Source organism: Mytilus californianus, unplaced genomic scaffold (assembly GCF_021869535.1).
Source record: "Mytilus californianus isolate M0D057914Y unplaced genomic scaffold, xbMytCali1.0.p SCAF_2, whole genome shotgun sequence".
In the NCBI taxonomy this organism is placed as follows: Eukaryota; Metazoa; Mollusca; class Bivalvia; order Mytilida; family Mytilidae; genus Mytilus; species Mytilus californianus.
The window spans coordinates 8,775,195-8,791,731 of NW_026262668.1; the positions used below are offsets into that span (position 1 = coordinate 8,775,195).

General features: G+C 34.7%; 1 protein-coding gene across 8 annotated transcripts in view; it reads left to right on the forward strand.

Moving 5' to 3' along the window:
• The window catches only part of LOC127727854 (F-box/WD repeat-containing protein 5-like), a 125,061-nt gene that overhangs the window by 26,986 nt on the left and 81,538 nt on the right, over positions 1-16,537 (forward strand). For 5 of the 8 annotated variants that reach the window (XR_007993867.1, XR_007993866.1, XR_007993863.1 and 2 more), the window contains exon 8: positions 1,635-2,480. Coding sequence is in view for 1 of the 8 variants with exons in the window: in XM_052234973.1 (XP_052090933.1) it covers positions 1,635-1,857 (223 nt within the window). In the remaining 7 variants the exon portion in view is untranslated. Of the gene's footprint in view, positions 1-1,634; positions 2,877-16,537 lie in introns of those variants that run through there. The other 3 variants (XR_007993869.1, XR_007993868.1, XM_052234973.1) reach the window with 3 other exon arrangements.

The following is a 16,537-nucleotide window of genomic DNA, read 5'->3' on the forward strand; positions in this document are numbered from 1 at the left end:
CATTTTTGTCGAGCCTTCGACTTTAGTCGAAAAAGCGAGACAAAGCGATCCTACTTTCCGTCGTCGTCGGCGGCGTCCACAAATATTCATGCTGTGGTTAAAGTTTTTGAAAAACTTGGACAGAAGCTTGTTTATGATCACAAGATAGTATCTAGAAGTAAATTTTGTAAAAAAATAAATCCATTTTTTCCTTATTTTACTTTTAAATGGACTTAGATTTTCTGCCAGGAAACAACACATTCACTCTGTGGATAAAGTTTTTAAAATTTTAATAACTTTCTTATACTATTTTGGATTTGTACCAAACTTGGACAGAAGCTTGTTTATGATCAAAAGCTAGTATCTAGAAGGAAATTTTGTAAAAAAATAAATCCATTTTTTCCGTATTTTACTTTTAAATGGACTTAGATTTTCTGCCAGGAAACAACATATTCACTCTGTGGTTAAAGTTTTTAAAATTTTAATAACTTTCTTATACTATTTTGGATTTGTACCAAACTTGGACAGAAGCTTGTTTATGATCAAATGCTAGTATCTAGAAGGAAATTTTGTTTTCTTCCAGTTAACATTACATTCAGTCTGCAGTTAAAGTTTTTAAACATTTATTAGATTCATAAACTATCCTAGATTTTTACCAAACTTGGACAGAAGCTTCTTTCAATCAAAAGATAGTATCAAGAGGAATATTTTTATTGAGCCTGCGATTAACAGAAAAAGTAGGCGAGACACTGGGTTCCGCGGAACCCTTACGAATTTTTAGTAGTTACTATTTTAATAATTTTAAAAATTCTGATCAAGGTTAATTATATTTAGCTATGATTATGTAAGTCATTTTCTATTTTAAGACTTTTATGATGTATTTAAATGGGTTGTTATGGTTGCAAACTCCATGGAAATTTGAATTGAAATTATGACCATGACTGAGGGAAAGAATTTTTTTTTGGAAAAAGAGGGGGGGGGGGGGGGAGGAGGTTAAAAAAAAATTGGGGGGGGGACAATTTTTTCTCCTCAAGATTTCAGAAGTCAAAAAGAAAATCCTTCAATTTTTTTTTTTTGAAAAAAAGGGGGGGGGAGGTCAATTGGCAACAGCATAGTGTATTGCCCATAAGCAAAAAATTGAATATAAATTCAAATCATATAACCAATTCTAAGTTCTTTGACTACAGTTATTCTGTGTCAGAAACCTAATATGTGTCAAATATTGAATTACAATCAAAATTCAGACCTGTATCAAGCGCGAATATTGTGTCAATTTTTGCCCCAACTGTTCAGGGTTGGACCTTTGTGGTCGTATCCAGCTGCGCTCGGCAAAGCAATTTATTTATTCTGATTGGCCAATTTTCAATACTAATCTCCTTGAAATACCTTACAGCGCAAAAAGATTTGAAAGATTTTTTGATTGATGAAACCAAAATCATCTGTTGCTTAATTTGTATCAGAAACTATTTTCTTTTGAGCAAGGTGTTCAGACTCCTTATTCTTTAGTTCTGATTTCCTTATAAAAGTTATTTTTTCTTTGACAGAAGTATTTGTAGTCTCTCCATTTAAAGATTGTGTGGGATTTTTTTTTTTATTTCTTTTTATTGGTCTTTGGATTCAGCATATTGTTAATTCGATATAATTATCTTTTCCAGTGGAGCTGAAGATAAACATGGATATATATGGGATCGCCATTATGGAGTTTGTCTTAGTAAGTTTCGTCATGAAGACGTAGTAAACTGTGTAGCATTCAGTCCGAGCGACTCAGAAATTTTAGTTACTGTTAGTGATGACTGCACTATTAAGATATGGCGTTCACTGAATCGTGAAAAACATATGAAATTCACTGGTTTGTTTAATCCTGGACTATATATGTGATATTTGTCATAATATAATACTATAGAAATACAGATGAACCTATATCATATATTAAGAAAACATGGTGCTTAATATTTGTGATATTTTGCTATGATTTAGATTATTTAAATGTACAAAAACCAAAGATCTTGTATGTTGATATATGACTTGCTTGTATAACAATGTAAATATGATAAAGCTGTACATATATGTCAAGTATATAATTTCTGTTTCTTCCAGGTAAGGGTTTTCTAGAAATGAATGTAATTGGGAGTGAGGAATTGTCAGGAGGCACAATGTGTTTACCCTACCGTACAAAGAAATTTTCATTGATTAGTTTATTATCTTTTTATACCTTTTTATACGACCGCAAAAAAGTTTTGTGGTCGTATATTGGTATGACGTTGGTGTCGTCGGCGACGTCCGAAGACACATTGGTTTTCGCACTCTAACTTTAGTTTAAGTGAATGGATCTCTATGAAATTTTACCATAAGGTTCAATACCACAAAAGGAAGGTTGGGATTGATTTTGGGGGTTATGGTACCAACAGTAAAGGAATTAGGGGCCAAAAATAAGCATTTTTGTAACTTCCAGACATAACTTGTGTGTTAGGGTATGGATCTCTCTGACATTGTACCACAAGGTTCCATATCACAAAGGGAGTGCTGGGATTGAATTTGGGGGTAATTGCCTCAAAATTTTAGGAATTAGGGGCCAAAAAGGGGCAAAAAACCAGCATTTTTCTAGTTTCAGGACAATAACTTGTGTGTAAGTGTATGGATCTTTATGAAATTGTACTACAAAATTCCATATCACAAAGGGAAAGCTGGGTTTGAGTTATGGGGTAATTGCCATAAACGTTTAGGAATTTGGGGCCAAAAAAGGGCCAAAAAACAAGCATTTTTCTAGTTTCCAGACAATAACTTGTGTTCAAGTGTATGGATCTCTCTGAAATTGTACTGCAAGGTACCATACCACAAAGGGAAGGCTGTCATTGAGTTTTGGGGTGATGAATCATAAGGGGGTTCAAAAAGTTTTGGGGGGGGGATTTTTTTCCTTTTTTTTCCTTTTTTTTTTCTTTAAAATTTTCCATTTTAAATTGGTTATTTCTGATTTATATATAAAAGCAAATAATAATGATATGGTTTGAATAGGTAAATTAAAATTTTTCAAGTTCTTAGACCACATTCATTCTGTGTTAGAAACCTATGCTGTGTCAAATATTTAATCACAATCCAAATTCAGAGCTGTATCAAGCTTGAATGTTGTGTCCATACTTGCCCCAACTGTTCAGGGTTCGACCTCTGCGGTCGTATCAAGCTGCGCCCCAGCGGAGCATTTTATTATACCTTGAACCCATTTATTTCCCACCACCAGTTTTATATACGTTAGACCCCCCTACCTAACAAACACACACACCTCTTTTTTGTCAATTTTTTAAAATGCCCTAACAAACTTTGTGGAGAATTCCTTGTGAATTATCTCTCATAAGGGTATTCACTTCAAACGTTTTCAACAATTACCTTATATTTTGTAGCCTCTTCAATAAAAACGTTGCCCAGCAATAACAATTCACCAATTAGCATTGTTCAAAACTTTAATTTTAAATCAATTCTTGTAAATTATTTTCCCCAATTCTTGTTATTTCTGATATTTTTTGATGCATTTAACATTCATTTCTATACATCCTTTACCAACAAAAATTTTATTAAAAAAAAAAACTTTATAAGAAGCACACATGGCTTACTAATGTGGATTCATTATTATTTTTTGTTGATTTTGTGGGAAAAAGTTAACCACAGTTTTAAATGTTCAATGAAGTATCAATTTTTCTGTAGGCTTGTAATGCAGACTCTGGCAAATCTATAAAATAAAAAAAAAAACGTGAAAATTGGTACCAACGAAAATAAATTAATCCACAGTATGTTTTAATATATTCTACATTGTTTATTGGGAAAAATAAACTCATGAAAATAATGTTATTTTCCGCTGAAATCATGCTTGAAGCTGTTGAATGGTGCCTTTCATGTTTAATTTATTAATCATGTCTGACATGTTTGTTCATGAAATATTCTTGTTCATTGTACATTGTAAATCATTGTTTTGGTTAAATTTGATTTTTTCAGTGTTAAATTTTTTTTAATATGGGTGTCTGGGAATCTTTAGTTATAAAGTTGCAATTTTTTGTATCCAAAACATTACTTTACACTTTATTATGCATTTTATTGTTATTTAAACATCCACACTTGGAGTGGGGGCAATATTGTAATCAACTATTCTGTCTGTCCTCCCATTTGTCCTTTTATCCATTACTCCAACACATATTTTCTTCACACTTTTCTTAGAAACTACTGTAAAGAAAGACCTTATATTTGGTCAGCAGCTTTACAGTGATGTCTTGTAACTTGTGATCTCCTTTTAAATCTTTTAGATACCTATTTCCTGTTTGCCAATACTTTGAATTTTTCAATATATTGAATGAAATTTTGTGGTCATGGTCAACTGATGCTGAGGTATATGTAATTAAATTGTTTAATTATTATATTAATAGTTAGGTAAGCTAAAAAAAAGTACTTAAAAATTGATATCCATGTTTATATACATGCAGTAATATGGAAGTTTATAAAACAATAGTTTTAGTTTTGCTGTGAAGCTTTAATGATCTTAAACAGGAAATCATTATTTACCAAGGTATATTGCTATAATATCACCTTTGATAATTATTTTCTGAATCCTGAATTGACTCTAAAATTACAATTGGGTGCAATATATATTCCTTCCTGTCAAGTAGTGTGGATTCAATGCAAAATAAAGGAAACTTGCCATGGTTTATGCCATGTTAATTTTTGGGGTAAAGATGGCATGAAATGCCATCAAAACCCTATGTTACTGACTTTATATCTATATCTTCCAAGGTTTATCACTACCTTTGATAGTTCAAACAAAATAGTGCAGTGAAGTAATCATTATTTAGATTCTAACCAGTCAAGGTCATGCAATTTGTTGATGATATGTTATACTTGATATTTTAGTTACAATATGATGTGTACACGAATTATCATACTTGTCAAGAAAACATTTTTTTTTTAAATTACATTTAAGTAATGCATGGTGTATGAATCTGTTATACAAATAGGTTCAACTACAAATGTACAATCACGAACCAAGGACGATAACTCCAACTCAAATTTTTAGTTTGCCTAGCAAAATACAATTCAGTGTTTTATTTCAAAATTCACAAAATTGAAAATAAAAGCAATCTTTACCCTTCAGTGCTCACAAGCACTTTGATTTTAATATTTTATTTGTACAAATATGGCCATTTTACATGGAATCTAACTCCAGTGTGAAGCTTGAAATGCTTGTACATTTAATACCCTAATAGATAATTTGCTACTGTTAAATTTTTGCCATGTTTTTCTTTTATTGCAAACAAGTGCAGGGATTAGTATTGCATTTATTAGAACTTACAGTCTTCATTATGATCATATTATTTGTATATGACATTTTTAAAAGTTATTTTAATTAATTTTTCATTTTTATCCATTAATTTACAATTATGAATGCATATACTGATAAACTTTTACTGTATATGTACACATCTCACACTAGCTCTGTACTACTGCCAATTGTATTGGTCTTTGAAACAGGATTAACTTGCATCAAAGTACTATGGCTGTATTATAATTACATTTGACACTAATTACAAATTTAATATCTTGAAAATGTGTATTGTGGGTTCATTATACTTCATGGCCACTAATTTTCAAAGATTTCTCTGATAAAGATGAACCATGAATTTTATAGTTTTCAACAAAAAAACAAATTTCCGGTAGGCTTGTTCTATGCAGATTTGTCAAAACCATAAAATCAAATATCAATGAAAATACAATTTTCTTTAATCCCTGAAAATTAGTACCCATGAAATGAAGGATATCCACAGTATTTTACATCAATTAATTAATTTAGAAATTATTTTACTGTACATGTTAAATTTTACTTTACATAAAAGAAATTTGGAAGATGCTTTTTATAATGTGAAAGGAGAAGGTATGAAAAGAACCATTATTTTGCTCTTTTCTATTGTTTTACAATATTATAGTCTGGAAAAAAAAAAAAGAAAGTTATGCTAGTTATAATGTGACAGGACACCTACAATTTGCCAGAAATGGCACTCTGATCAAATACTTACAATCTATTATGGAGCCTTCCATATTTAAAAAGGACTGATAGGATTCAGTGATATTTATTCTGGATATATGACCTTAACTCTTAAACAACTCAACAGAATTCGAGGGAATTCACAAACTTATCCATAGAAAATAACCTTGTGCCATCCTCAGGAGCAACACGACTAGTGCCTCATGTGGAGCAAGATCTGCTCACCCTTCCAGAACACCTTAACACCAAAGTTTTTGGTTGGGTTTGTGTTGCTCAAAAGTATATGTGAAAGACATATAGCAAAAGAACTTTTTGTGAAAGGTTTCAAAAAATAGTGATTTTACGTATAGTTTTGTGTAAAATTAATATTAGCTGTACCCAAAAGATATTTAACAATTTTGTATAGGACACCCTATGGCAAAATATCTTTTTGGACAAGGCTTGTGCTCTTAATTAGATAACAATGGAATGTTTTCTAGATTCAGCAGTTTTGGCAAGTACATGTATTGCAGTTTTAAATCTAAGGCCAGGAGACAAAATTCTAATTTATTATGTGAATCAGTTTTTTGCAAAGAAAACTCAGATTTGAAGTAAGACGAGCTTTTAAAAACTGTTTGTCAGGATTCAAAGTCAGATATATCAAAATACAATAAAAGCTCTCTAGTAAATGAGGTAAAAAATGTGTTGGGTCATTTTTAGCTCACCGGGGCCTGAAGGGCCCCATGTGAGCTTATGCCATCACTTGGCATCCGTCGTCGTCCGTCATTGTCGTCTGTCGTCATCGTCTGTCGTCGTAAACTATTTCAAAAATCTTCTCCTCTGAAACTACTGGGCCAAATACCTTCAAACTTTAACTAAATGTTCCTTAGGGTATCTAGTTTATAAATTGTATGCGATGTTTTGATCCATCTACAACCATGGCCGCCATGGCTAAAAATAGAACATAGGGGTCAATTTGTTTAATTGGTCAAGATCAATCGGCCCTGAAATTATCAGACGAATTGAACAACCCATTGTTGGTTTGCTGCCACCGAATTGGTAGTTTTAACAAAATTTTGCAGTTTTTAGCTCACCTGGCCTGAAGGGCCAAGTGAGCTTTTCTCATCACTTGGCGTCCGTCGTCCGGCGTCGTCCAGCGTCGTCCGTCATCGGCGTTAACTTTTTACATTTTGAACTTCTTCTAGAGAACCACTGAATGGAATGAAACCAAACATGGCATGAATGTTCCTTATGAGGTGCTGACCAAGTGTTGTTACTTTGTAGCCGATCCATCATTCAAGATGGCCGCCAGCGGGGGACTTAGTTTAACATAGGACCCTATGGGAAATGCATACAAATGACTTCTTTTAGAGAACCACTGAATGGAATGAAACCAAACATGGCATGAATGTTCCTTATGAGGTGCTGACCAAGTGTTGTTACTTTGCAGTGGATCCATCATCCAAGATGGCCGCCAGCGGGGGACTTAGTTTAACATAGGACCCTATGGGAAATGCATACAAATGACTTCTTTTAGAGAACCACTGAATGGAATAAAACCAAACATGGCATAAATGTTCCTTATGAGGTGCTGACCATGTGTTGTTACTTTGTAGCCGATCCATCATCCAAGATGGCCGCCATCGGGGAACTTAGTTTAACATAGGACCCTATGGGAAATACATACAAATGTCTTCTTTTAGAGAACCACTAAATGGAATGAAACCAAACATGGCATGAATGTTCCTTATGAGGTGCTGACCAAGTGTTGTTACTTTGTAGCCGATCCATCATCCAAGATGGCCGCCAGCGGGGGACTTAGTTTAACATAGGACCCTATGGGAAATACATAAAAATGTCTTCTTTTAGAGAACCACTGAATGGAATGGAACCAAACATGGCATGAATGTTCCTTATGAGATGCTGACCAAGTGTTGTTACTTTGCAGTCAGTCCATCATCCAAGATGGCCGCCAGCAGGGGACTTAGTTTAACATAGGACCCTATGGGAAATACATACAAATGTCTTCTTTTAGAGAACCACTGAATGGAATGAAACCAAACATGGCATGAATGTCCCTTATGAGGTTCTGACCAAGTGTTGTTACTTTGTAGCCGATCCATCATCCAAGATGGCCGACAGCAGGGGACTTAGTTTAACATAGGACCCTATGGGAAATACATACAAATGTCTTCTTTTAGAGAACCACTGAATGGAATGAAACCAAACATGGCATGAATGTTCCTTATGAGGTGCTGACCAAGTGTTGTTACTTTGCAGTCGGTCCTTAATCCAAGATGGCCGACAGCAGGGGACTTAGTTTAACAAAGGACCTATGGGAAATACATACAAATGTCATCTTTTAGAGAACCACTGAATGGAATGAAACCAAACATGGCATGAATCTTCCTTATGAGATGCTGACCAAGTGTTGTTACTTTGTAGCCGATCCATCATTCAAGATGGCCGACAGCGGAGGACTTAGTTTAACATAGGACCCAATGGGAAATACATACAATTTTCTTCTCTTAGAGAACCACTGAATGGAATTGAACCAAACATGGCATGAATGTTCCTTATGAGTTGCTGACCAAGTGTTGTTACTTTGCAGTGGATCCATCATCCAAGATGGCCGCTAGGGGGGGGGGCTTAGTTTAACAGGACCCTATGGGAAATACATACAAATGTCTTCTTTTAGAGTACCACTGAATGGAATGAAACCAAACATGGCATGAATGTTCCTTATGAAGTGCTGACCAAGTGTTGCTACTTTGTTGCCGATTTACTGTTCAAGATGGCCACCAGGATATTTTATTAAATAACGGGACCAATATTAATCAAAATTTGACCTCAATCATTATTTGGGTATCTGTTATGATTTTTATCTATCTTTACATGATTTCTAAAACCAAAGTAGAGTCAGGTGAGCGACACAGGCTCTTGAGAGCCTCTAGTTTGTTATTATTTTGAATATTATTATAGATATATATAAACTGTAAGCAGCAACAATGTTCAGCAAAGTAAGATCTACAAAAAAGTTAAGATGACCAAAATTGTCAATTGACCCCTTAAGGAGTTATTGCCCTTAAAAGACAATTTTACACAATTTGTTCATCAAGTTTGCTAACATTTAAAAATCTTCTCCTCTGAAATACAGGTGAGCGATTCAGGCTCTTGAGAGCCTCTTGTTTGGTATTGCTGTTGTCCTTAAAAGTTTATTACAGACTACTTATTAACAACTTGTCCATATCTTGTCCTGAATTTACATGAAATATTTGCTTCTGAATAATTAAATATATGTAGCAATCAACAGTCAACCATTCAAATGATTTCACATAAATAACATGTAATATAAGCTTTTTGTACATAGTTAATTATATTTGGAGCAAATAATGTTGGGTCATTAGATTGTACCAAAAAAATACAAGTAAGTAACATATTTAGTATATTTCTCAACATTTTTGCAAATCCTGTACTGCAGACAAAACCATTTTTTGGAGAATGACGCAGGCAATTTTCCTATACCGCTGACCAGAAGTCGTTAACCGCTTCCAAGCTACTTTCCGAACTCGGTTCCGTATTTTACATACTTGTGTACTATACAGAATTTCATTCTTAACCTGTCCATATGTTTATTGTTATTAAATGGTATTTTGAGCTATCCCTTTGGTATATTTTTCATATTTATACGAGCTTTCGCTTTTATGTGCATGTCTTTACAACTCGTAAAACAATCAGAATATAAATAGATCCGTTTTGTTATGGTTTTGGACTTTTTACATACCAATGATAACCAATCGCTAGACAAAATAGTTCTTGAAAGAATGTCAACCTTTCTTGTCAGTTTAACTTTAAAATCATTAAAAAATAATAATCGGAATCATCTTGATATCCATACGAAAGATTATGCTCTTTATCAAGATTTACGAAGTTTTTAAGAATAAAAAAATAGAAATACGGTTATACCCACAGGGTTCGTATATATTTTGTTTACAAAGTTATAGCTGCAGACAGTTGAGACACAAAAACTACCCGTATGTAAAATGTTCACGACCATACCCAGCGCCACCTATACATTTTTCTTCGTCGTCTTTGAGAACGATGTTCTGTTCTATTTGAAATTAAAACATTAAATTAACTTAAACATAGAATAGTAAGTGTAGAAAACAAATTAAAAGATATATTTTTACATGACTGATTATGCATGATATGCTGGCAATGTGCGCAATGTCCTTTAATCCAAGATTGAAAATAAGTCTGTTTCCTACGTCAAAATGGCGGATTCCAATGTTTACATTTTTTCCATTGAATCAAAAGCGACACAAATGCGTGTCCGGCCATGAATATGCAAATTATTTATTGTTTCAGGTAGCTTATCCAATTACATTTACTGTTATATAAGTGGCTATACGTTACCATCCATCATTACAAAAGTAGGATGTGTTTGGTGTGTACATCTCTGGAAAGTGTGTATTCAATTTTTTACGGTAAAAATCAATGTTATCTTCATTATATTTCCATGCAAACACAAGTCATAACAACAAATAATTGTTTATAAAACTTATAATGTAAACAGACATGTTAAACCATCGGTCTTAGCAAAAATTCGTGTAAATAAAGCTGATGGGTTGTTTTATATTTAAACACAGCAGACAAACATGTGGTTGTTCATTGGTGTTTGTTTACTTAAAATGCACGTTGTTGTTACTGCATACCTAGAAATAACCACTATTTTGTTATTATTGTTTAACAGCAAATATAATTAGTATTTACAAAGGGATTATATTGCTTTCAGAGTAATATAATATACCTTGCCTAAGAAATAGGTCTAGCTAGGTCCTTATAAAAAAATGAGGCTATAATGATGTAAAAGAGTGGCGAAAGATACCAGAGGGACATTCAAACTCATAAATCGAAAAATAAACTGACAACGCCATGGCTAAAAAAGAGAAAGACAAACAATAGTACCATTGTTAATTACCATATTTACATTACAGCTGCATTTTTTGCATTTAATATATATCATATATGTACATCGAGAACAACAGGTCATAAATGCACATGGGTTTAATTACCATCCTAGGCATTAATTTTAATAGGTGACAACAAATACTTCTTCTTCTTCTTCCATATACAGTTCATACCACCATCTGGTGTATTTTCGAACTGATGCGTGGTGCAGACAAACCAATATTTACAGTGCAGTTAAAAATAGTATGTACAATTAAAATCGCGCACAGTTCTTAATACAACTTTGTCTTCTGCAACTCACACTTGAATGTGTCAATTGAGTTGCAGGCTACAGTAGTTGGTGGCAGTCTGTTCCATAATCTGATGGTGTCTGGGAAGAACGAGTGCTGGTATAGCTGCGTTCTTGCAAATGGAACAAGAAATCTTTTGTTGTGTCCTCTTAATGTTGCTGCTGTTGGAATTAGGCAAGATGTTGGTATTGCAACCAGGTGATTAACTACTGTAAATTCAGAAATTATTGCGAGGTTTTTATTATTGCGAAAAATGCGACAGAGTTGTAAACGCAATAATTTAAACTCGCATTTTGAAATATTTTATATGAATTAAACAGGATTTTTCTCAACATAGTAAAAATTAAAATCGCATTTAAGTCTAAAATGACAAAATCGCAATAATAAGTGCACGCAATAATTTCTGAATTTACAGTATGCCGTACATCATTATGACTTTGTTCGCAGCTCTGCGTTCTTGTAGGGTTGGCCATTGCAGTTGGTGTAATAGGTTTGTTACGCTGGTGGTTCGATGGTAGTCACCAGTAACGAATCTTGCTGCCCTACGTTGTACCATTTCCAGGTTATGAATGTTGTTTGCTGTGTGTGGATCCCAAATGATGCTGGCATACTCCATCTGTGGTCTCACAAGGGTCTTGTAACAAAGTTCCTTGGTCTTTCGTGGGCATTGGTATATATTTCTCTGCAGAAAAGCCCTGGTGTTGTTGGCTTTCCTTACTACTTGGTCTATGTGAGTAGTCCAGTTCAGTTTGTGGTGGATGTTGGCTCCCAAATATTTTGCGCTTTCGACTTCCTCTAGGACATGACCATGGATGTTATATGGCTGTCTAATAGGTTTTCTCTTGTTGGTGATGTGAATGACTTGACATTTGTTGGGGTGGAATTCAATGAGCCAATCATTCTCCCATTCTTGTAGGGTCTCCAGATATTTTTGTAGTAGTGCTGCATCTGTGCTGTTTTTTATTTCCCTGTACAAGACGCAGTCATCTGCAAATAGTCTAACTGATGATTTGTTGACTGTGTAATCTGGAAGGTCGTTTATGTATAGAAGAAATAGGGTGGGCCCCAAGACGCTGCCCTGAGGAACTCCTGATTGGACAGGTGCAGTGTTGGATCTTCCGTTTTCGAGGACGACATGCTGTGTTCTTTCGTTTAGAAAGTCTTTAATCCAGCTATGGTGACTACCTCGTATTCCGTAATGATGTAATTTATGCATAAGTCGTCTATGTGGTACCTTGTCGAATGCCTTAGAGAAGTCCAAAAGAATGACATCTGTTTGTCCGGTGTTATCGACTGTTTTGGCAAGATCCTGGATAGTGATTATTAGTTGAGAATCACAGGACCTGTGTTTACGGAAGCCATGCTGAGCGTCTGTTAGAATGGTGTGTTTTCTAGGTGTTTCATAATGCTGCTCGTGATTATATGCTCCAGCATCTTACAGGTGATGGATGTGAGTGAGACAGGTCTGTAATTTTCAGGGCGGTTCTTAGCACCTTTCTTAAATATAGGGACTACATCTGCCTTCTTCCATTCCTTTGGGATCGCTCCTTGGTTGATGGATGCCTGGAAAAGGACTGTGAAGACTGGCGCTATTTCAGAGCCTATGAACTTCAACAGTCTAGCTGACAATCCATCTGGTCCAGTAGCTTTGTGGATTTTAAGGCCTTGAAGTAGTTTTAGTACACCTGGTACTGTGATGTTTGTGTTAAGCATATTAGGAAACGTCAGTTTACCCATTGATTTGATGTTGTCTTCTGGTTCATTGGAGTTAAATACAGATGAAAATTGGTTGTTCAAGATGTTTGCCTTTGCTGTTGGTTCTGAGTATGTGAGGCCATCTGTTGCTTTAAGGGGCGCTACTCCACTGCTGTCCTTGTTTTTACTGTTGATAAAACTCCAGAAGCGTTTTGGATTTGCAGTGCAATCTGGTGATATTATATTGGTGATGTAATCATTGTAGGCCTTTTTGCATGCTGTTTTTGTTGCAGATTTAAGTTGTTGGTATTTTTTCTTGTCCCTTGATCTGTTTGAGGATCTGACCCTGTTAAAGCTTCTTTTCTTTCGCCGTGATAGTGCTTTTATCTTTTTTGTGATCTAGGGTTGGCTAAAGCGTCTGGTGGTCATCTTTGATGGTACTAGAGAATCTAGGATGTTAGTTAGTGCGGTACTGATGTCTAGCCACATTTCTTCTATAGACGACTGAATGGTGTATTTGTCTAGGAATTGTTGTTGGAATTCTAGACATTCTTTTTTCAGTTTTTCATTGTCTGCTCTTTTCCATAGGTGTATTTTCCGTTTTACCGGTTTCCTTCGTTTTGCAGCTGCTGATGATTCAATGAAGTCTGCGTCATGATCTGATATACCAAGTAAGGGAGAGCATCTATTGATCAGGCTTGGCCGGTTTGTAAGAAACAAGTCCAGTGTGTTGTCCAGACGGGTGGGAACAGTGACTGTTTGCTCCATATGACAGTTGTGGATCATGTCTAGAAATCTTTTGTTGATACCAGAGTTTACTTTATTTCCTTGAATAGATGTTGTGTTCCAGTTAATATCAGAAAGGTTTAAATCACCCCTATCCATAAAACTGAATTTTTATTGCGTTGGTATACATTTTCAATAGTTTCGCAAAGTTGATCCATATAGTTGGTGTCGCTTGATTGTGGTCTGCATACAGATCCGATAATGAGTGACAAATTTTTGCCCAGATTTAGTTTGGCAAATACTGCCTCAGATAATGCTGTGGTTTCAATGGAGTCAGTGATGTAATCTTTCTTTATTGCCAAAAGAACTCCTCCATAGCCATCTTTCCTGTCTTTGCGGATGACTTCATAGTTTGGTGGGAATATTTCAGCGCTGCATATTGACGGCAGCAGCCATGTTTCCGTGCCCATGATAATACTTGGGTCTGATTGCTCGATTAGGTTCATCACCTCTGATTTTTTTGTTTTTGATGCTTTGAAAGTTGATTACTATAACTTTCATTGGTGAGCTATGTGATTTATTTTGCTTTGTTGTTGGTTTAGATGGTGAAGAGCAGGATGTTGGTGGCCCTGGGCTGTGTGTAAGTACATCGCTGATGTCACTGCTACCAAAGGTTGAAAAGCTGTTGCGTGTAGATATTATAGTGGAGTCAAATAAACTAGATGTAAAGTTTGGCATTCCGCAGTTAGTGCAGTGCCATGAGAGGTTGTTTAGAGACATGTATACAGGGGTGGACATATGCATACATTCGGCGTGAAACCACTTTTCACAGTCATCACAAGCTACTCCTCGTTGCTTCCATGTAACGGCTTTATTGCATATCTGACATGGATATTTGGGGGTTCTCGGCCCTGGATTTTGTTCTGTATCTGATGCATTGAGAATAAGTATCAATGAAATGTAAGTAAGGACATGTTTCCTACCTCGTCTTATATTTGGGTACATTCCCTTATCCCTCTTGTGGGCAAAGTGCATTACTATACTTCTCTGCAGTGAACTGTCTTTTGAGTATAATGGGAAGGTCTGAATAGTATCTTCTCCATCTGTATCTTCGTGATTTGTAAGAAATCCAATGATGGAGATCCACATCAATATAAGATTCACACATCCGGAAGTCATTGTGATTGTTTATATTGACTACACAGAACCGGAAGTTGTTATCGTATGTGTAAGAAAGTTAATTTCCTTTGTTTACAAATATTATTTCACACAGATTGATTCTGGAAATGATCACTTTCAATGATTTAATGCTTGGGATCAAGTTTCCTGTAAAGATCTTCAATCAAAATAGATGATTCGATGTTTTTTCTCTGCTCTGCAAATTCAGGTTTGTCTACGTCACGCATGCGCACAGTTTAGGGCAGATTTGCCTGTATATGTGGTGTCTCCGCATCTACTCTGTTGTTCCTAAGTCTCAAAATTCTGCTTGCCTTGGCTTAGTCCTCGATATCTTTCTTTTCTGAGTAAAGATCAGCAGCTCCTCTAAGGATTAATAATGGAACACTTTATATATAGTCCAGTGGTTTAGTCCTGTCTTTTTTGTTTCTCTTATTTTCTCATTTATATTATTATTATTATATTTCTTATATTTTCTTGTAAGCCACCAAGCCACAACTCCTCTTTTTCCTATGGTGCCTGAAAACAATGAACCGGTTTTGTTGATTGTTGAGGTCTGTAAAGTGACTTATAACTGCCAACAACCTTTTAAATCATTTGAAGAAAAAAAATTCTGCAATAATTTATGTTGTCATTTTAAGATTTCAGTTTATTTATATATCAACAATAAAATTGGTTGTATAAATGGTGTAACTATGTTTGTAATTGTCAAACTAGTATAACAATACTATTGTCTAAATCTACAGAAATGGATCATGCTTCAAGTAACAGAAATAACAATATCACTAGGTCACTTGTAACTTATCTCTTAAACAAGGACTATGTGGGGTATAAGAGCTTGCTTACTACAGGCTCTTCATAATCATTTTGTTAAATAATTCTGCAAAGAAGGGGATAGTCTGTAAATGTATCCTTGACTAAGAATAATGAAATTGCAAGAAACGAATTCACATATTACTTTTAATATTGTAGATCGTTCAGGTAGTCTTGAGCTATTTCTTTGTACAAAAGAACAACCAGTAGTCATCTACACTTCACACATATATTATCTTGACAAACAAATAAAAAAAAGTCATAGACACTGAAAACAATTCATATCTGTTCTATTGTCATTCAGCCTACCTACCATGAACTGAAAAGTCTCCTAAGATTCAGTAGGTAAAATATGTGAAAATCAAGACTTGCATCAAAAATATCCCAATATTAGAGACAATGGCGTCAGCTTTCAGCTCTTTGATTCAATATTCAATGTTGATATGTCTATACAAGATTTGCAAAATAAATATTGATAACCAAACAGATTTTTGCAAATTGCACTTTTTAGATGATTTTGCAGTGATTCATTTTCTATATTTTCTTACTTTGTTGGTATATTTATTTAAGAAAAGGTCCTAGAAAAATACAGGGTTTATACTAGGAAATTTTGAAGGTGAGTACTTAGGACTATAAATTATTTATAAGAAATAATTTATATTGACATTTTTATACGACTGCAAAAAATTTGCGTTCGTATGATGCTATCATGTCGTCGGCATCATCGTTGTCGTCCGAAGACACATTTGGTTTCCGGACAATAACTTTAGTTTAAGTGAATGGATCTCTATGAAATTTTACAACTCAAGGTTCAATACCACAAAAGGAAGGCTGGGATTGATTTTGGGGGTTATGGTACCAACAGTTTAGGAATTGGGGGACAAAAAGG